General features: G+C 39.7%; 1 protein-coding gene across 2 annotated transcripts in view; it reads right to left on the bottom strand.

Moving 5' to 3' along the window:
- The window catches only part of CNTNAP5 (contactin associated protein family member 5), an 881,311-nt gene that overhangs the window by 322,862 nt on the left and 536,067 nt on the right, over window positions 1-22,382 (bottom strand). For both annotated transcript variants that reach the window (XR_009009129.1, XM_007169254.3), the window contains exon 11: window positions 10,102-10,208. Coding sequence is in view for 1 of the 2 variants with exons in the window: in XM_007169254.3 (XP_007169316.3) it covers window positions 10,102-10,208 (107 nt within the window). In the remaining variant the exon portion in view is untranslated. The remainder of the gene's footprint in view (window positions 1-10,101; window positions 10,209-22,382) is intronic.

A 22,382-nucleotide genomic window follows, 5' to 3' on the forward strand; every position in this document is an offset into this window, starting at 1 on the left:
GAGTGGGTGCTAAAGAGACAAGGAGGAACAACGTCTAGGAAAGGTCTGGGCAGGCTTCTTGCAGGAGTTGACAAAGTTACTCAAGCAAAGAAAGTGTAAGAAGAATCTCTGGTCAGGAGATTTGCATATGTGAAGACCCTGCTGACTGAAGAAGTCACAGTCTAACAAGGTTAGAGCTAAGGATGTGAGGGTGCCTCAGAGAGTGAGATGACCTGTATAAGCCACCCAGAACAGTGCATGGCACTTAAAAGAAGCTCAAGGAATGTTCCTTCCCTTGCCCTTATGCTGTGCCTTGAGTAAAACCCAAACAGTCTCCATACTCTTCCTTATTTCAAATCTTTCCTTTGATTCTCACCCTTGAAAAACACTCTCTTAAGACTTCTCTGCCTACCCAAGTCCCGCCCTTGTGTCCAGGCCAGACCAATCCTCCAAGAAGCCTTTCACCTCAGCTCATCCTGCTCTAATCTCTCTCTTCAGAGACTTGCAGGCACCTTGCAGTCAGACCCATGCACATAACTGCACACCACCTTGCATTACTTGTTTATTAACGGATGCAAAGATATTGGTCTTTCCTCCTGAAGGAGAGTAAAATCATTTCAATGGCAGGTAATGGTTTTGCATCACCTGGATCCTGATAACACCTATGATAGCTATCAATCAACAAAGTCTCATGAAAAGGGAACCCTCCTACACAGTTGCTGGGAATGTAAATTGGTGCAGCCACTATAAAAAACTGTATGGAGTTTCCTTAGAAAACTAAAAATAGAGTTGCCATATGATCCAGCAATCCCACTCTTGGGCACATATCTGGAAAAGCTCTAATTCAAAAAGATATATGCACCCCTATATTCATAGAAGCACTACTTACAATAGTCAAGACATGGAAACAACCTAGGTGTCCATCAACAGATGCAGGGATAAAGAAGATGTGGTAAATATATACACAATGAAATACTACTCAGCCATAAAAAAGAATGAAGTAAAGCCATTTGCAGCAACATGGATGGACCTAGAGATCATCATACTAAGTGAAGTAAGTCAGACAGAGAAATACAAATATCATATGGTATCGTTTATATGTGCAATATAAAAAATGATGCAAATGAACTTACATACAAAACAGAAATAGACCCACAGACATAGAAAACAAACTTATGGTTACCAAAGGGGAAAGGTGGTGGGGAGAGATAAATTAGGTGTTTAGGATTAACATATACGCACTACTCTATACAAGCTGTGACAAAGTGAGAGAGTGGCATGGACATATATACACTACCAAACGTAAAATAGATAGCTAGTGGGAAGCAACTGCATAGCACAGGGAGATCAGCTCGGTGGTTTGTGACCACCTGGAGGGGTGGGATAGGGAGTGTGGGAGGGAGGGAGACACAAGAGAGAAGAGATATGGGAACATATGTATATGTATAACTGATTCACTTTGTTATAAAGCAGAAACTAACACACCATTGTAAAGCAATTATACTCCAATAAAGATGTTTTAAAAAAAAAGAAGAATAAATAGGTACAAGTCAAAAAAAAAAAAGATAACCAACATGGACCTACTGTACAGCACAGGGACCCATACTCAATATTTTTTAATAATCTATAATGGAAAAAAATATGAAAAAGAATATATATTTATATATAACTGAATCATTTTGCTGTACACCTGAAACTAACACATTGTAAATCAATTATACTTCAGTAACAAATTAATTAATTAAAAAATAAAGTTTTGAAAACCGTTGTCTTTCTTTCACTTATTGTGCTTTTCTCCAACTTCTTATGTAAACATCCAGCCATTCAACTATGACCAAGCACCATGATGAAGTAACCTGGGGGACATTGCTTGGACATTTCTGTTTATAATCTCTTCTCAGAACACTACTCTTCTGCCTTTTAGGTTACCATTTTTTCTTCATTCTTCCTTTTTCTTTCCTCACACTTCCTTCTTAGTTGTGTCTCAATTGTATCTCTTCTTGAGCTCCTTAAAATATTTTACTTGGCAGTGTCCACCCTTGGCCCACCATATCTGATTGATTTCAACTATTCAAAAGGCTTCAGCAACTATACACCCAGTGATTATGATCTTGCCCCCGGGACCTGACTCTGGGATGTCCAGGTACTTCTGCATAGGTAACATCTCTCCAGGCAAACATCATGCCCCAAACTGAACTGAAGATTTCATCTGCAAAGTCTTCGCCTCGGTCTGCATGTCTTCCATCTGTTCAAATGGTAGCTGACATGGATCAGGGGCTTTGCATTTGCCAGGCACAAGGCTAAATACTTTATGGGAATTCTTTTGTTTAATCCTCATGATATTTCCATGACGTGGCTGCTATTACTAGCCACATATCACAACGAGGGCATTAAAGCACACAGCACTCACATAACTCACCCTAGGTTATACATCTTGTAAGTTGTAGAGCCTGGATTTGACGTGAGACTGTCAGGCCCAGAGCGACCTGGGGACTTAAGTCATTCATGAAGTCTTCCAAGCTACAAAGCTACAAGCCATCCTTCTCTCTGCTGTATTCGCTTTGTCTCCAAGTCTGTTTGATCCAATGTTAGATATGCCTTTCAAGTCAGGTCCCTTCTTTCTAGCTTGCTCTGACTCTCATTATTTGCTGCTCACATAATTGCAAATAGCATCGTCTCTCTCCCTTGCGCCCAACACATACCCAACTTGGACCCTTGCACCCAAGATGAAGTTGTCTTCCAACTTCAGTGCATGTTCTACGATACTATGACAGAGTTCCAAAAAGAACTTACTAAATAAAAAAACAAACAACGAAATATATATTAGCAAGTCAATCCTCAGCATTAAAACAAAACCAAGAAACTGTAGCTGGCTCCTAGGTGCTCAACAGAGAAACAAGCTCCTTCTCAATCGATCACCCATCTTCTCTTCTGTCTGCAAATCCTGACTCTCCTTTCCTCCATTTCACCTTAGATTCCAGCTGTGCTAAGCAGCTCATAGTACCCCCTGCTGCACGACACTTCATGTGTCTCTGTCTTTTGTGTCCCTTGTGCCCCTTGTTCTTTCTCATCCTTCAAGCCTCTGCTCAAATGTCAATTATTGTGAAAACTTTCTCACCTCCCCCAGAAAGGGACAGTGTCCTTACCCCAGTAACTCCACATTACTGTGTGCTCCTATCTGATTTATCCATCCGTGTATACAGCCAACAGCAGATACCTACGATGTGTCAGGGGTTAGACAAAGGGTTGGGGACACAGAGAAGATTCAGACACCATCCTGTCCTTACAGAGTCCCCATTTAATGGCACAATGAGTTATCTTTTTCTGCGTAACTGTCTGTCTTACCAATTACACGATATGCCCTGGATGTCACCAGTTCTTTAGATATGGTTAGTACAAATGTAAGCAAGACACAGTTCCTCCCCTAAAGGAGTTTAGAGTCTCAGTGGGGGAGTTAACATGAATAAAAGTAATGATGACACTAAAGGCTAGTGTCATAAAATGAAGCAGGGTGTGGATTCAACAATTCATTCCTACTGTATAGCACAGGGAATTCTGCTCAATATTCTGTAACAACCTAACTGGGAAAAGAATTTGAAAAAGAACAGATACATGTATATGTATAACTGAATCGCTTTGTTGTACACCCGAAACTAACACAGCATTGTTAATCAACTATACTCCAATATAAAATAAAAAGATAAAAACATGCATTCCTGTTTTTGTTTTTCTTCTTCTACTTTAGGTAGCTAGTTGCAGCTTAGAACAGCTGCTGATGGCATTCAGGGTTAACCCTGGAGATAAATTTTCTTTAGATCTTGATAGGAAACCCACAGAATAATACTAGGATATGAGTTGACCTGAGCAAAGAGATATGAGTATTGCTTTTAAATAAACCTCTTATTACCAGAATCCCCTACCCTCTCTAACCTTTCATTTCAACCATGAAATATCATGCAGTGAGAGGACCATTTACCTACTGCTAAAATAGCTAAAGTGTTATCCCTCTTTGATGGCCACCTTAGAGGCTGATCGCCAGACAACTTGATATGCTTCCAATCAATAGCTGGCTATTCATTGCCCAGTGGGGGAGGCACTATATCAAGCTTGGGAGAGGAGGAAAGCAGACATCTTCTTGCCAAGCTGAAAAGTGAGCTGAAAGGCATTGTTAGGATGTCGGAGAGGCTACACGGTAAAAAGGGATTTGCAAAGGCTGAGAAACAGTGAAGAGACCCTGGAAAAGGGTCCATGTGAATGTGATCAGATATAGATACTGAGGAGATCAAGGATAGTCCCACTCATGAGGAGACATGTGGAAGATGAGGAGTAGGTACTTGGGTCCTTACCGAGTCCGTTCAAGGTGAGAGTCACTGCCAGTTGCCTGATTACTGACACCAGATGTGCTTTCAAAAGGTACATACTTGCTGAATGATTAAATACAGTTCTGTAGAGATAATCTTATTCCTACTGCATAATTCACCTATAAAACCTTATTCTTCATCTGGAATTCATCATGAGGGTCCATAATAATTTCCATATCAATATGCAAATGTTTTATGGGACTTCCCTGGTGGCACGGTGGTTAAGAATCCGCCTGCCAATGCAGGGGACATGGGTTCGAGCCTTGGTCTGGGAAGATCCCACATGCCGCGGAGCAACTAAGCCTGCGTGCCGCAACTACTGAAGCCCACACGCCTAGAGCCCGTGCTCCACAGCAAGAGAAGCCACCACAATGAGAAGCCCGCACACCGCAAGGGAGAGTAGCTCCCCACTCACGGCAACTAGAGAAAGCCCGTGTGCAGCAACGAAGACCCAACGCAGCCAAAAATTAATTAATTTTAAAAGTATGCAAATGTTTTAGTAAAAACATGTAAACTAGTTTTATAACATATAGTAAACAATTCTGGCTTAGAAGGTGAAACAACATATCTCAAAAAATAGTGATCAGAGTATAAACTGTAGCAAGACTTTAGGAAAGCTAGTTGAAATATGAATCAAGATCCTTAAAATGATTCCAAATCTTTGACTCAAATATGCCATTCCTATGCCCAGTTCAAGAAAACAATGGAACATGTGGGGTTAAAATTTATTTAAGCACAAAGATGCCCACAGTGGTATTGGTTAGAATAATAAATATTTGCAAACAACACAGGGCTCCTCATCCCCCACCCCAAAAAAGATTAAAATGGTTGAATAAAAACAAGAAGTCATTAAATAGACTATTTATTCTGCAGTCATTAAAGTCATATTTATAGATACTGCAATAACGTGTGAAAAGCTTTGGTAATAAAGGGAAGTGAGCTCAGATTTCCCCTAGGGGAAAGTGCTTTATGGGAATACCACTTGGGCTTCAGGAATGAATGAAGAGACCTATTTTCCCTTTCTCGAGCCAGGCAAACATCTGCATTGTCCCAAATCACAGCATATATATTCTACCATCACACCTTGGCTCTTGGCAACCTCTGTTTTCAATAGGCTTCCCTCTTCCTTTTATCCATTTTAATTTGAGCTGTCTTTCAAGTGCTGACTCAACCTACTTCCTTCCAGGATGATTTCATGATTATTCTACAACACAAAAACGTTCTCACCTCTCAGTCTTCTAGAACTGCATTTTCTATCTGGTATCACAATATCCTACTGGGTCTCAAGCAGTATGAAAGACGTCATGAATGTCCCATCACTAAGTTCATATACAGAGGTTTGCAAAATGTCTTCGTTATTTGAGAAAGGAAATAAGATATAGGGCTTATCTTGCATCACAGCCAGACTCCCTCTATTTAAATCCCAGCTCCATCATTTGCTAAATATGTTACCTTGAAGAAGATACATAATCTTCTGGGCTTCAGTGTGCTCATCTATAAAATGGGGAGAATAATAATACCCACCTCACTTTATCATTATGTTGTAGACTAATCTATGATTAAGCTCCCATAACAAAACTTCTTCCTTTTAATCTTAACTTGGATTCATAATATACCATGGCCAAGATACACCTTGAGTACTCAGTAGTTTGGCTTCAATTACACAACCTTCTAAACTTGCACATTTTAGAAAACCAATAACCAGCTCTGGTGATCGGAAGTCTCTGATCACTGGGTGGGTTGCCAGGACTTAATCTGGACTGAAAACATTATTTTACCTTCAGTTTTCCCTCTGGCAAATAGGATACAACTTAGGGGAGAAAATTGCTGACCAAAGCAACTTACAGACATAATGTTTAATGTCAGTTCATGGGATAAGTGATGGTCTCATATTTCCTTCTTCTATGGGGAAGCTGCCACAGATTGGAGAGGAATTGCCCACATAATCATCATATCTTGTTAAGCAAGAGGCTTTGAACCAAGTGTGTTTGAAAAGTAACATAACTTGTGTACCCAAGTTCTTTATATGTCATCAGGTAAGGAGGAAAGAAAATTGAAATACAATGATATCTCTACTTTTAACATCAACCTACCATGTTTAAGGACTTTGGGAATTCCCATTGTACCATTCCTTAGAGTTCATCATACCCTCCTTCTCAGCCAGACCCCTCTCTTATCCACAAAGCTAGATAGAAAGAAGCGAATTATCTCTGTCCTTAGTCAGCCCTATTGGTTCACATTTACTAGGATGCACCAAGAATGAAAAAAACCAAATTAATCCTAAAGAGCACGAAAAGACAAAAGACCAGTAGTCAAGAAATTATGAGTTTTAACTATCATTATAAATGTCTAACAAATCTAAAGGTCTTGCATTGACTCTTCTGATTGTGCATGACTGTTTCAAGGAATTAAAGCCCAACACACCAAGGGCATTGCCATTTCCACACTAGCAGGTTTGTGAACTTGCTTGTTTTGCTTTTACCTGAGGGGATCCTCTGTTCTGTTTTCTGTATCTTAGCAGCTTTCATTTCTGATGACCTACATTCGGGACACAGACTTTCTGAAGGCAGGAAAGCATGACTTGATTTACTCAATTTACACACGTGACACAAAACAGTGCTCCTCACCCAATTGGGGGGAGGAAGAGGGATTAGTTAAAGGGAGACAAATTGTTGAATTGCATAGGCATCCAAACCTCACAGCCACCCAAGCACCTCTGATCTGTCCTGGCTGGGTGCCCAGAAGGGAAGGAGGGGTTTAATAGTGTTGCAGCCCATGGTATAGACCCTGAGTAATGTCACAGAAAGGGGGATAAAAAGGGAATGAGATTTTTAAGGCTTGGTATGTTAAGTTTCCTGCTCATCAACTTTGACAGTGTTCCTTTAAAAATCAGCACCTCACATCCATCGACTTTTAAGTTCACGCTTTTTTTATAGAGTTGGAAATCTTCTGCTTTTAGCATGATGGATGGATAAATTTAAAGGAGGAGAGCATCCATAGAGATGAACTTCTCAAAATATTATTAAATTACTTTAGGAGAAAGTGAACAGAATAAGCTTTACAAATCATAGGAATGTTATCATATGACTTGGCCAGTATTTGTATAGTTTTGACTTAAATCTTCAAGTTTCTCTCATCTCACTATTAAACTGATGGCCACTCTGGTTGCCTCTGAGCTTCTTACAAGAGCATTGTCCATATAATCTGGACAGTGCTGTATGTGTCCTACAATGTATCTGTCCAAGTATATGTTGTTCTTGGCTGTTTAGGGATAACAGTTCTGGAACCGGACTCAACATTTATAGACTGGGGGGCTTCCCTGGTGGTGCAGTGGTTAAGAATCTGCCTGCCAATGCAGAGGACACGGGTTCGGGCCCTGGTCCGGGAAGATCCCGCATGCTGCAGAGCAACTAAGCCTGTGTGCCACAACTACTGAGCCTGTGTGCCACAACTACCGAGCCTGCATGCCACAATTACTGAAGCCCGCGTGCCTAGAGCCTGTGCTCCACAACAAGAGAAGCCACCGCAGTGAGAAGCCCGTGCACTGAAATGAAGAGTAGCCCCAGCTTGCTGCAACTAGAGAAAGTCCGCATGCAGCAACGAAGACCCAACACAGTCAAAAATTAATTAATTAATTAATTAATTTTTTTAAAAATTTATAGATTGGTATTAATTGAGAATCTTAAGTAAAAACTTGTAATTTTAGCCTTAAAATGGTCCACAAGATTTTGTTAGTTTTCCTTTACAGGATCTGTGAGAAAACCAAGCTCCGGAGTGTTAAAATTATGTCCTTGTTCAAGTATAAGAGTTTGCTAAAAATTAAATTTAATCTCTCTCATTCCGTTGTTCACTGTTCCAAATCTCTAAATAGAAAATTTTAAGTAAGTTATATCATTATAAAGCCAGAGAGTGTTTTTCACTTCTACAGGCAACTAACAGTAATAATGTCATCTCATGATGGCCAATGGCCTAATTCTTCTCTGATTTGCTTAGACTCCTCTGTGGTCACCACTGGTGAATGTTACATTACAAGGCATAGAAGAGGCCATAGGAAGGCTGAGAGGTCTGCAGGGATGAGATCATCAGCGCTGTTCATCCTGGATCAGAGTCTGATTCTAGCCCAGCTGGCATCTACCGTTCCCTATCTGCATTCTGAGTGCCATGCCAGGAACAGCAGGGACTTAAGGAAAACAGGTGAGATCTGGCCCTGAGTGACAGTCTCCCTGAAGTCCTCAGAATAGGTCCAGCCTTGGCTTGGCTCTTACATTATTCTAGAAGGCCCTTCTCCCACTCCTCTACTTTCTAAGTCAATTTCGAAGTTCACCTTTTCTGTGAAATCTCCCACAACTGTAGCCAGCACCTTCCAATTACATCTTTGTCAGTTACACTTACAGTTCATTTCACACAGTTTGACATACTATTCTCCAAATGGCAAACCTTCTCTATTTTGTCATGTGTTTTTTTTTGTTTGGTGACCCTGACAAGACTATCGAATTATGGAAATCGGGGCTCCTGTTCTTCCTTTACTTTTTCCTCCTCTCCCCTTATTCTCTGTGTGCTCCAGGTTCCTCACTTCCTGCTTCCTTTCTTACCACTTACTGTCAGAACTTTCCTGCCACATGAAACTACTTGCAGTTTCAGTTTCCTTTTTTCTTTTCCTTGTCTGCCACATTCCTACCACAAGAACAGCTCAAACCTTCTATCTGAAGCCTCCTCAACATGGACACACAGACATTGTTAGTACTTATCACCAATATGCTGGTTCTATTGTCTCAGATACCATGGTAAGATGACACTTCCTACCCTCTTGAAGTTAGGTGCTCACGGGACTTTATTTGGCCAATGATTCCACGAGTGGAAGTAACATTTGCCACTTCCAGGTAGAACGTCCAAGTAGAAACTTCCAGGTAGAAGCTTTTAAAAATACATGTTTCCTTGTGCATCCTTCTCCCTGACAGGGCAACATTCCAGATGATGGGAGTCTCTGTCAGCTTCCCAGAATAAGAACACCTTTGGAAGAGGGTCCCCTGCAGACCTGTGATATGCAGGTAACACAGGCATGACTCAACTGCTCATTACTTACGCCACCGAGATGCAGGTTGTTTATTGCACAGCCTAACTTAACCCATGTAGACAATGCAGTTGACTTCAGAGCTCTTCTTTGTGTGCCCACAGCACCTTGTCTTTCCTCTACCTCAACACTTATCCTACTTCCTGTCTGTCTTCCTGGTAGACCTTGAGCTTCATGATGATATGGCTTTGTAACTGTGTATCCTCCGTGCTCACCACAGTGTTTGGCATAGAGTATGCTCTCAAGAAACACACGTTGGGGACTTTCCTGGTGGCGCAGTGCTTAAGAATCTGCCTGCCAATGCAGGGGACATGGGTTCAATCCCTGGTCCAGGAAGATCCCACATGCCGTGGAGCAACTAAGGCCGTGTGCCACAACTACTGAGCCTGCACTCTAGAGCTGGTGAGCCACAACTACTGAGCCCGAGAGCCACAACTATTGAACCCACGTGTTGCAACTACTGAAGCTTGCATGCCTAGAGCCCGTGCTCTGCAACGAGAGAAGCCACTGCAATGAGAAGCCCGCGCACTGCAATGAAGACTGAATGCAGCCAAAAAATTTTAAAAAAAGGAACACAAACTGAAGGAATGAATAAAACGTGCCCACGCCATGTTGAATATATCCTGACATTATCCCTGATATTCGTGGATTTTTGCCCATTCTACTGTGGGTAGGCATGAGTCTACTCACAGTTATGGCAGGTGGCGCCCACGTAGCCTGTGTCACTGCAGTTACAGTAGAAGGTCATCCAGGATTGGGAGCAGCTTCCTCCGTGTTCACAGTAGTTTGGCAAACACCTTGAGAGATGGAGCAGAATCAGACAAAGTAAACCAAATCAGTTGAAATAAGGGGAAAAACAAAAACGTCTTATATCCAACTACGTGAATTAATGGTAGAAATCGGTCTGCTATACTCCCATTCCTGAGTGAGACTTGAATACGTGAACATAAGACAATGGTTTCACCACAAGAGGTGGGTCCATCTGGTACTACTGGGAAAAGAAAGGCTCAGGGCTGATTTAGGCAATTAAATAAAGCATTTCAGCATTGGGGCACATGTTCATTGACTTAAAGTTAATTTGAAGTGGTCAGAATTTGTAAGGGTTTTCACTTACCGTAGCACAAAATAGACAAAGATTGTAATTTTGCATTTTTTTTAAAGTATTTTTTTTTTTAAGAAATTCACGTTCTTTTATTTATTTATTTATGACTGTGTTTTTCGTTTCTGTGCGAGGGCCCTCTCTAGTTGCGGCAAGTGGGGACCACTCTTCATCGCTGTGCGCGGGCCTCTCACTATCGCGGCCTCTCCTGCCGCGGAGCACAGGCTCCAGACGTGCAGGCTCAGTAATTGTGGCTCACGGGCCCAGTTGCTCCGTGGCATGTGGGATCTTCCCAGACCAGGGCTCGAACCCGTGTCCCCTGCATTGGCAGGCAGATTCTCAACCACTGTGCCACCAGGGAAGCCCTGTAATTTTGCATTTTTGAAAAGGTTTTGCATTTTTAAAGGAAAGGGGAAAGAGGCAAATAATTGAGGTCATAATCCTCCTGCTTCTTTTTTGGGTGACGGCCAGGAATCTATTTTAAACTCCCCATGAATTTGAAAAAATGGTATCTGTTCAGTTAACATACTAGGAAATTCTATAATTATTAACAGAGCCAATAACACCCTTAAAATGAGGCCTTTACTATTTATAATGGAAACAGTATGACTATTCTGAAAAATATTTTCACCATACACTTTAAAAACTCTCTGAAACATTCATATAAGTTAACCCAGAAATCACCCTTAGATGGCTCTATCTTAAGGATGTATTTCAAAACATAAAACTATGTGTGCTAATTATCGTTATTCACAATGATGTCGTGATGAATCCATGTAAGTTTCCAACATGAGAAGATTTCTTAGGAAAGTTGTAGTACATAATATTAACGGGCTATCATAAAGCTACTACAAATGATGTTAGCAAAAAGGATTATAACAGACTGGGACTGGATTAAGTGAAAATTCAAGATATGAAGCATGGCCACAATGAAGTAAAACAAACACTTTATACTGCAAAAATAACAAGGACAAACATTAAGTGTCACTTGGGCTAAGGGGAGTGAAGGCAACATTCATTTCTTCTGGACAAAGATCACAGACTTCAGGGTTACATATATCTGAGCACAAATCCCAGCTCAGCAATTTACTACATGGTGTCTTTGGGTAATTCTCTTCATCTCTTACATACATGATTCAAAATCTCTACACTGTGGGTACTGTTCTCCTAAAAAATAACCAGGCAAGTGCTCAATATGTATAACAAATAAAATTAAGAGTAAAATCAATGCTAAACACTGAAATTTTTGAAAACGATCTTTACGGGAAGAGTAAAATCTCATGAATTTCAACAGGGACAGGGTATAAACAGTGAAATCACAGAAGTGGTATAATATGACAAAAGGGTTCATTGTGCAGCCTCTGAAAATGTGAGGCAAGGAAAAGTAAGATGATTTACCCCAAGTGTCCTACCAAGGTAGGAAACCCTCCAGCAATGATTGTTTCAAAGCCCAGAAGCTAATATTCCTGCATATGTCCAGACATGTTATTAGAAATTTTCTGCTCAGCACAGCAAACACACTATTGTGCTGACAGGGCTTCTGTTTGGGAAAAGCCTTTTGGTAACTCCATGGTGTCCAGCTAAGGCTTAAAAACACAGAAAAAAAGGGGGGCAAAAGGGACTCAGTAATTTTGCTCTGGAACATGATCACAAAATCCAACCAATCAATAAATAAACCTAAAAATGAGCCTTTTCCTACTCCAAATTCTACCCTTCCTCTGGATTCCCCCACCAAGCTTGGTGGAAAAGAAACAGTCTTGTTACTCAGATAAACCACAGGTTTCTGCCCACCCCCCACCCCCGACACCAGTAACCTTGTGCTGTGGGGAAGTTAGATAAACTTGAAGCATCAGTGGCCTCACGAACAAAATCCAAGCAAGAACCTCTGCCTCTGGCGGTGCCCTGATAGAGAGCCTGTGAAGGCCCACTCTCCTCCACACCTTTTCTTCTTCTGCATCCAGAACTCCTTGTTTCTGAATACTGCTTCTCCTGCAGTGTACTTTTCTCAAGATCTTTCCCCTCTGAACCTCTCAAATTCTTACATGATATGTCTATGGCTGCTCTATCCCACCCCATCCCACTCCCCTCCTGCAATGACACACACACACACACACACACACACACACACGAGTCAGATTCCATGATTGACAAACAATGGTATTACTGTTCCTCTCCCTCCACCAACAAAAAGTTAATTGCTTTAAAGATGGAAAGCTGAGCAAAGCCAGGTCAGTAGGTAGTTATCCTATAGTTCTTTTGGTTTTGGCACCAAGAAAGTTCAGATCAGCCCCTTTTTTGATGACTGAAGCTATAAAATAAAAACTCAGAAGTTCTCATTGGCCATGTTTTCAGCCATGAGAAGAAAGCTTATCTGCAGTGAAAAAGAGAGAGAAAAAAAAATGCTGAGGTCCAGAATGCAGCAGAAAAGACAGATGGAGAGAATCCTGACAATATTTGTATGGCAGATCTCTGCTGTTTCCAAGATTAGGTTGTATCCCTGAACTTTCTGAGGGCTGGTTGTTTCAATCTAGCTTAGATTCTGTGAGACAACCCAAGATCTTTCTGGGAAAACCCCCTATTTATTCAGGCTACCTTGAGTTGGGATTCTCTTATTTCCAACTAACAATCTTAACTTTTTGTAAATCAGCATCCTATAAATACAAACAGCAATAGAAACACATTTTTCCTTACAATTTTACACTTTAAAATATTTTTAAAACTCAATATTGCCAAGCCAAGTGGGGCGTGTAGGGGGAGGGATCTTGTGGAAAAGTATAAGAACTATCTGGGTACTTTGAACATATTTAAAAAGCCTCACACAGACCTTGTATTACAGTGTTACTAAACTCAATTTACCAACGAATATGTAGGCTAGAAATTCATTTGTTTATGGTCACTCAAAAAAAGTGATGTATTTCTGAGAGGGAAAAAGAGCACTTGGGGAAAGAAAAACATCTAATATTCCTAGAACGAGAAAACATTGAATGAATACTTACAGGGCTGCCTTTGAGCTTGGTTCATTTTGGTTCAATGCACACTGTGATTAGAAAAACTCATTTGTAAAGTAGACACTCAAAATGAAAGATGTATAACCCCAATTGGCTTATTTAAAAAGGGCAGTTTTAGGCGTATAATTTCCATGTTCTTTAATCAGCTCATTTTAACTGGTGTTTTGTTTCTTTTTCTACTTGGTATGCACTGACCACTTGAGATATGAACGCAGAAAGAGGTCAGTGTGGAACTACGGAAGTGAATAGAACTCATTAAGTGTGAGGACAGTCACAATCTTAGGTGTAAGGCACTGAATTCAATTTGCTACGAGATAATCATGCTGAACAACTATCTTCTAAAATCCTAATGATATTTCATAAGTAGTTGAATCAGATGTGCCTTCTTGTGGTGTACGATGTTTAACAAACAGAGCTTTCAGCATAAACACAACTGTTGATGTCATACTCTTCAGAAGCCCAAAGAAGCATCATGATGTGCGCCAGCAACGACTCGGAGAGCAGGGCACACGCATCAGAAGCTGTTTGCGTCTTTCTAGAAGTAGGATGTGGATAATTTGAAGGGAGATGAACGGAAGAGTTGAAGAAAAGGCAGAAAAGAATTAGGAATGGAAGGAGAAAAGAAAAAAAATATAACAGGGACAAAAGTGTTATACGAGTTTTATATGAGAATGTATAATTTTCCCCGAAATCAAAACTTCTTCCAAAAGAGAAGGCTCATTGCTAGTTGGAGCTGTGGGCCATCCAGGTTAAGAGATGAAGTGGGAGGAAGAGTTGTCCGGAGAGGCCCATGGATCTCATTAATGGTCCCGTCCAGCCTCCCGTGGCATATGGTTCTGGCTCACAGTTGTTTGGTGGTGTGCTTTCTTGTTCGCGGGGAGATATGAAGGAAAAGAAAATGTTTCTCCTTAAAGATGCACAGCAAGGGAGACAGATAAGCTGCTTCAAAGAAGAGAGTATTTTACAGGATACTGAGAGATTGACCTACTCCAAAGACTAGAGTCCAGTTTCAAGCATCCTGACAAGCATATTTTCTGCCAAATACACTTCGCCCCCCTGGGCATTAGGAAGAACAAAGGGACGCCTGCCCTTTTCCTTGAGAAAGATCAGAGTGGTTCTTTCCCTAACTTAGCTTTCACTGAGGCCAAGCACAAGTTTCCAGCTGGAGCAGATCAACCCTGGGAAAAGCATTAAGAAAGCAGGGGGAAACAACATAGTTTTGGAAAATATAGTCAGTATGTTTATAATTTAGAAAGTTTCAAAGAATCAATATGAATTTTTGGCTTCTCTTAAACGAAGATCAGATTACTGAGAACAGTCATTGCAAATCTCATGATTTTCCATGTCAGTGACTTCCAAATTTATACTTCAAGTTCAGTCTTCTCTCCTGAATTCCAGACCCATAAATCCAGCTGCCTGCTTCAAAGTTCCACTTGGGTGTCAGATGTTTCAAACTGCATGTCCAAACCTGAATTTCTGATCTCGTAATTCGCCTCCTGCCCCCAAGTTCTCTACTCACATCCTTCACTATCAGAGGAGGGCAACTCCATACTTACCACTCTCCGGACCCCAATACTTGCAAGTCCCCCCCTTCCCTCACAGCCCTCATCTGAGGGACGAGTACATGTCTCTGGCTCTGCTTTTAGAATCTATTCTGCATCTGACCACTTCTCATCACCTCCTGCTACCACTCTGGTCTGAGTCACCAGCATCTCTTGCCTGAACAACTGTGATCATCAGCCAACTGGTCTACCAGCTTCCATCTCCGATCCCTTCAGTATGTCCCCAACACAAGAGCAAGAGAGATCCTATTAACATCTAAGGCAGACTGAAACCCTTCAAGGGCTTTCTGTTTTAATCAAGGTAAAAGCAACATCTTTAAACGACCTACCAGTTCCTGCTAATCTGTACCCCCATCACTTCTCCAAATTCATCCCTACTCTTCTCCCTTTTCTACATCTCCCCCAGCCATGCTGAACTCCTTGTCCTTAAAGCACACCGGGGATGCTGCTTTGTCAGGGTCTTTGCACTGAAGTTCTCTTTGCCCAGGATGCTCTCCCCCACATGTGTACATGGCCCACTCCTCACCTCCTTCTTGTCTCTGATAAAACGGTGTTCTCAAGGAAGCCTGCCACAATCATGCTACTTAAAGTTGTATGATCCTGCAATCCCACTCCTGGACATTTATCTGGAGAAAACTATAATTTGAAAAGGTATGTGCACTACTATTCACCGCAAAAAAAAAAAAAAAAAGATTCATTGCAGCACTATTAACAATAGCCCAGACATGGAAGCAACCTAAATGTTCATCAACAGATGAATGGATAAAGAAGATGTGGTATATAGACACAATGGAATATTACTCAGCCATAAAAAAGAATAAAATAAAGCCATTTGCAGCAACAAAGATGGACCTGGAGATTATCATACTAAGTGAAGTAAGCCAGACAGAGAAAGGCAAATATCATATGATATCACTTATATGTGGGAATATATCAAAAAATAATACAAATGAACCTACATTCAAAACAGAAATAGACCCAGAGCCATAGAACACAAGCTTATGGTTACCAAAGGAGAAAGTGGGGAGAAGTGATAAATTGGGAGTTTGGGATTAACAGACACACACTATTATATATAAAATAGATAACCAACAAGGACCCACTGTATAGCACAGGGAACTATACTCAGTATTTTGTAATACCTTATAAGGGAAAAGAATCTGAAAAAGAATACATATATACATATATATATACATATGAGTGTGTGTGTGTATAAATAGATAGATAGATAGATAGATAGATAGATAGATAGATAGATAGATAGATAGATATCTGAGTCACTTTGCTGTACACCTGAAACTAACACAGCATTGTAAATCAACTATACTTCAATTTTTTAAAAAAATTATAAAATAAAATTGCAACTCTCCTTCACTCAGCACCTCCAATCCCCTTTCCCAGCCTCCCTTACTTTTTCATCCTTAGCACTTCCTGTCTTCTAACACAATATACACTCTGCTTATTCATTAAGCTTATGATTTGTTACCTGTCTTCCCACAAAGGAAGTAATCTCCGTAAGGGCGTAAGTTGTTTTCTATTTTGTTCACTGAGTATGCAATGTAGTAAACAGAGTGGGCACTCAATAAGTGGCTATTGATTGCATAAGTAAATAAACTTCGTATGCCTGGGGTGCAATAGCCAGCTGAAGCTGTCCTCATTTAGCTAAGCCTCTTCAGCTAACCACAGCCTATCATCTCACCTTTACTATTACCTGCCTGACACTGAGCAGCATAATAAGAGCTGAGTGGGGTAGAGGGGAGACAAAGAGCTTCACCTTTTTTTAAGCGAAGAAATCTTGAGACACGTAAAGGGAGCTTTCTGGGCAACCACAGGCAAGAAGCAATTTAGAGAGAGGAGACAGAAACCCAGAGGAGGGAAGAAGTAAGATGGACACCATGAATGCGATCCTCTTTAGTGGCCTTTAAGGCTACGAGTAAATGATGCAATTTCTTTTCATTACTTGTAAGTACAATCTCTGAAGTACTTACAGAGATAATTTTCTACAAATTGAAGATGCTTTTGAAATGATGCAACTTAGCGCTCCTTTGAAGACATGTCTAGCATTCCTGATAAGTCTGTGTACAATTTTTGATAAGTTTTAATGAGATAAGAAGTCTGTTTGGGAAATTCAATTTACCCATCTAGCTCTTGTTACCTTTAACCAGATGTTAAAGAGTGCAATGATCTTTAACCAGCCTTGTGACTAACCTAATCACATTCAACCAAACATTCATGGTTAGTCTCCTACAAAATATCTCCACCAAGATTGAGGCGTTGTGGATTTGGCTTTCTTGAAGTCTTTCCCCTTGAAAGGAAACTTCAACATGTGCTCATGATCACATCTGAGATGTATTAATGTGTTATTTTCTCTGTTTTAAAGATGAAGATAGTAAGACAAGATGAGAGTAAATAACTTGTCCGTGTATGAAGTGATGGAGCTATGCCACCTGTCACTGAAGCCTGTACTCTCAAGCACTGTGCAGTCTTTCCACCACCAAATGCCATGTGATCTACCTCCTTAAAGTGAACTCCAAGCATGCATCTTAGAGCATCACTTCTGCAAAGGGTGACAGGGAGGGGGCGCTTCACACAGTTTCCCGCTGATTTCAGAAACTAGTTAGCAAACTTGGAGCTGTCAGTTTAGAGTTCTTAAAATATATTTTTGGTGGGAGAAGAGGTCTTGATGGCCATGACAAATGGGTTAACTGGGAATAAATAAATCCACAGGAGAGAATCAAGTATATATTTATTATATAATTAGCATAATGATATATAATTTACTCTGTAAATCTCATACAGTGGTGAAGGGTGGGGAAAGAAGGTTTTGATTCTATTTCAACCACTTTTTATTACTGATTTGTGAAATCTTTGAAATAAGTAGCTAAGAAGATGACCCCTGTCCCTGCTCTGCTCTTGTTTTTATTTTATTTTTTGCAGATAACAAAGACTTTTTTCTGTATTCGCTAAGTCTACCTGAGTTAATGAGATTGTTTCTATACTCTGCCTGCTTTTGGTCGAAGGGCCTTATAAGTTATTAATGCGAGCCAGACACAGCCTTTTAGCCTATTCAAAAATTCAAAATTTTAACCTATTATTTAACATAAACTTAAGAATTATCTAATTTTACAAATATAGAAAAATGCAGAGACATCACGGTCTTAAGCAAAATGGAAAATGCATTCAGGATTCATCTTTTGTCTTTGAATACAAGGATACAGACTTCATGGCCAGCCCACTATCAATGGTGTGGAGCACTTGACTGAGCATAGGGGCTAGGGTGGTCCAGGAGCACCACCAACAAGGATAATGTCTGCATGTACATCTCTTAGCATAATAAGTGCCTACTTTAGGCATAAAATTTCTAATCCCCAAAATTTGTAAATTCAGTATCAACAGCTTAAGATAATCAAAGCCTTAGTATTAATATTTTTGGGTGAAGAAGGAACATGGTACTGAAAGAAACAAAAAAAAATGGTACCAAAGGTGATCTTGGCCAGAAACTTCTACATCATGCATCTTTCTGGGAAGAAACTAGCATTCTTGACTTTGAAAAAATTCTTTAAGCATATTTATAGTGAATTTTAATAAGATTAAGAGCAAAGTCAGTAGATTGTAACCCTTAAGAGGAAGCTTACTTAGGACCTTAAATAGTCTTGCATCAAGTCAAGAAGTTTAATAATCATTAATTGACTACTTTTGTTATGTCTAACAAGGAATATCTAATTTTTCCTTTTTCATAAAATAGGACCTGCCAAGAGTTGGAGCTCTGAATTGGCCTGAGATAGGTTTTTTTTTCCTCTTGTAGCAAGATTCTATTAAAACCTTGAAAAGATTTTCTTAATAATTATTTGGTATTTGTAATTTTTAAGGGAATTTGGCTTATTTAAGTATGAGCCTTGTCAACTCCAATTTAAAAAGTGTAAGATAACTGATTTAGACCTAAAAATCTTCCTTATTAGAACATCTCAAATAAATTGATTTCATCAAAGTTAAATGTTTATGTTTCTGAATATTTAACTTTGATAAATATTTGGTATTCTGTTTTTTAATGTCATAAATTAAACTACTTGGAGAGTAAATAAAACATATTATAAATTGGGTCATTTGTAGAGACGTGGATGGATCTAGAGACTGTCATACAGAGTGAAGTAAGTCAGAAAGAGAAAAACAAATGTATATTAACGCATATATGTGGAATCTAGAAAAATGGTACAGATGAACCAGTTTGCAAGGCAAGAATAGAGACACAGATGTAGAGAACAAACGTATGGACACCAAGGGGGGAAAGTGGCGGGGGGCGGGGTGGCGGTGTGATGAATTGGGAGATTGGGATTGACATGTATACACTGATGTGTATAAAATGGATGACTAATAAAAGCCTGCTATATAAAAAAATAAATAAAATAAAATTCAAAAATTCAAAAAAAATGTAGCTTACGATATTTGAAGGCATTTAAATAATCAAATCCATAAATGGCATTAACCATTATTCAAAGTCTTTGCGATTTGATTGCTGATACTTGTTAGACTTATACGTAGAATACAATTTTATAAGCTGAATTTTGAAAAAGCTTAAACAACAGGGTTTTGAATTTGTAATTCTGAGAAATTTAATCTAACTCTTTGAAACAAAAAATAAACCTGTGAACCATCTAACCTGCCTACAAAATTCATCCTTTGTGAACAGCACCAGACCTTGGGCCCCCGCCTTTGCCCCCTGCTCTCCCATCAGGCTCTGTACGATGCCCAGAGCATCCCTGGGAGTGGCTTCCATTTGCTGAGCCTGAAGCACTGAATTCTGTCTCTGATCCCCCCGCTTCTGTGTGTCCCTTTGTCACCTTAAAGGGTACTTTTTGGTGAAAATAACAAATTGTAGGTTTAATCTGCTAGCCAAAATTTCCTCCAAAATGCCCTAAACTCCCCTAAATAGTGTTTAGGTGAATCTGTTTCCTTAAAACTAGGAAATCTTGGATTTTATTTTATTTTTCTTAATATGCAAGTGTGAGGGGAAAAGAGTTACCTCCCTTTACTTGCATATATATATATTTTTTTTAATATTGGAGTTTTTCTTTTTATTTTCTTTATGTTTTCTGGGTGTTTCTTCTTGTTTAACACATTGTCCCTGCATAACCTTGGCCAATGTTTCCCTGTTATGTTCCTCACTGTTCATGCAGAGTGTGAAGACCATTGCCATGGATATAGTGGCATTTCCAGACCTTAAATTATGAACCTGCTTTGATTTAGCAATTCCACTTCTTGGAATAATGCCCCAGAAATGCTTTCTTACATGCACAAAGATATATGTAAAATTATTATCATTATTAACAATTTAAAAATGGAAACATACTTCACCATTTTGGGAATGTTTAAATAAATAATGGTACGTCCAAACTATGGAATGCTATGAGGCACTTAAAATGAATACATACATTGGAAAGTTCTTCCTGTATAATATACTACTGAGTACATAAAACACATTGCAGAGTAACTTGTGTAGTTTCTGCTGTGATTGTCCTTGTTGTTATTATAGAGAGAAAAAGTTCTGGAAATAAATAGACCAAATTGATAATCTGTTAATAATAAACTGTGAGAATAAAAGTACTATCTTACTCTTTATATATCTCTGTGGGGCGGGGGTCATTTATTTTACAATGAAACTAGAAAGCAATATATCCATGAGCTGATATTCATATTTTATTTTGCTATTGGACAAGAGCAAAGAGAAACTCATTCCACTTAGAAAATGGTCACTAGGAATTGATAGTCAAGCTGTCCCAAGACACATTCTTAGCCCAGGTATGCTATCAGCTGGTCAAGAGAAGATGTCCAGGTGAATGCGTCTTCTACATAAAGCTACGGGAGGCTCAGTGAGGTCCCAGCTCACCAGCCCGAGCAAAGCAGGCATTCAAAGCCAGGTCTAATAGATCACCCTCATTAAACTTCCCTCATTAAACTCTGCAAATAAAATTCCATGGGTGAGGGCTCTGCTCCTTTGGAACAAAGCCCATCTGGTAATATAATCCTAATGATCACCATTCATTATGACCGTCTATCAATCCATGAATATTTTAAATCACTTGTAAAAATTTAAAGAAAATGCTCTTTGTCTAAGAAAATAAGCTCAGTCGTTAACTGTGTGTGCCTGAATGCCTGTCTTTACCGCAGTTATTTAGACATGAGCAATCTTTAGAAACATGTGCCCCCCCCAAAACATTCCCAAGTCAAAAGCATCTAAAGAAAGTCATCTGTTAAAAGAGAAATCAGTCTAAAAAATGTTCAGTATGTTTATATAAACACCTATAGAAATATTTTTCCTCACTATCAAATTGTCCTCTTCTCCTTTTCCCATAACAGATTGAAACGAATAGAACATCCATCCACAGGCCTCTGGAATTCCCAAATGTTCAGATAAGTGGTTATCTATAAATGAGTCTGAATGTATTTACCCTCCATGGAGTTACCTCCCTTTTTAAGAATTCTCATCCCTCCTTTATACAGTTGAAGGTCAGTTTCAATTTCTATATGCTTTCCTTAGAGACAGAAGAACAAAACATTTTAACAGTCCTCAAAATGCAAGCTGACTAATGTAAGCCTTTTAATAAAGCTCATACACAAAAAAATCAGCCAGGTTGCCTTCGCTCCTTTGTCTGTTTGCTTTAATTAGCAGCCAACCACATTGATCTTGTTTTGGTTAGATAGCTTTTCTGAAAGCTTTTGAAACCTATTTCTATGCCTCTCCATTCTAACAATTACCATAATCCCATTTTACCCCCCCCACCCCCCCGCCCCGTTGGATTTTCATTATAATTGAATTTTGCTGTAATTACAGCAGATGTAGGCATTAAGGAATTAAGGGAATAAAAAGGGAAGTGTCAGAAGTCAGTTTTCTAAATTTTCCAGGTCTAGTTCACAGCAGGGAGTTAATTGTCAATAGTCGCTGAGAAGATCCCCAGATAATGGACAAAGCAATGATGGTCAAATAAGTTTGCAGTGCACATCGGTGATCCCAGGAGTCCTGCTGGGGTTCAAGACAGAGCCGGGCACCCACAGTGTCCACTTCTCCTCCCTGCACTAGCCTTTGGTGGAGAATGAATAGCAAAATGGGAAGGTCCTCTCTTCAAGTTTTGACCAAGAGAGGCTCAGTTCTCCTCAAAAGCCATTTCTTCAAATCACAGGACATTCCAAATCAAGAAGAATTTGTCAGTGTTACCCATTCCAATACTTGTTACTATGAGAAGCAACTGGAGGCCAGGAATCTAATAGCAAATCATAGCTACCTGGTTACTCTAGAGGCAAAGATAC

The sequence above is a fragment of the Balaenoptera acutorostrata genome, chromosome 8, assembly GCF_949987535.1.
Source record: "Balaenoptera acutorostrata chromosome 8, mBalAcu1.1, whole genome shotgun sequence".
NCBI classification, from domain to species: Eukaryota; Metazoa; Chordata; class Mammalia; order Artiodactyla; family Balaenopteridae; genus Balaenoptera; species Balaenoptera acutorostrata.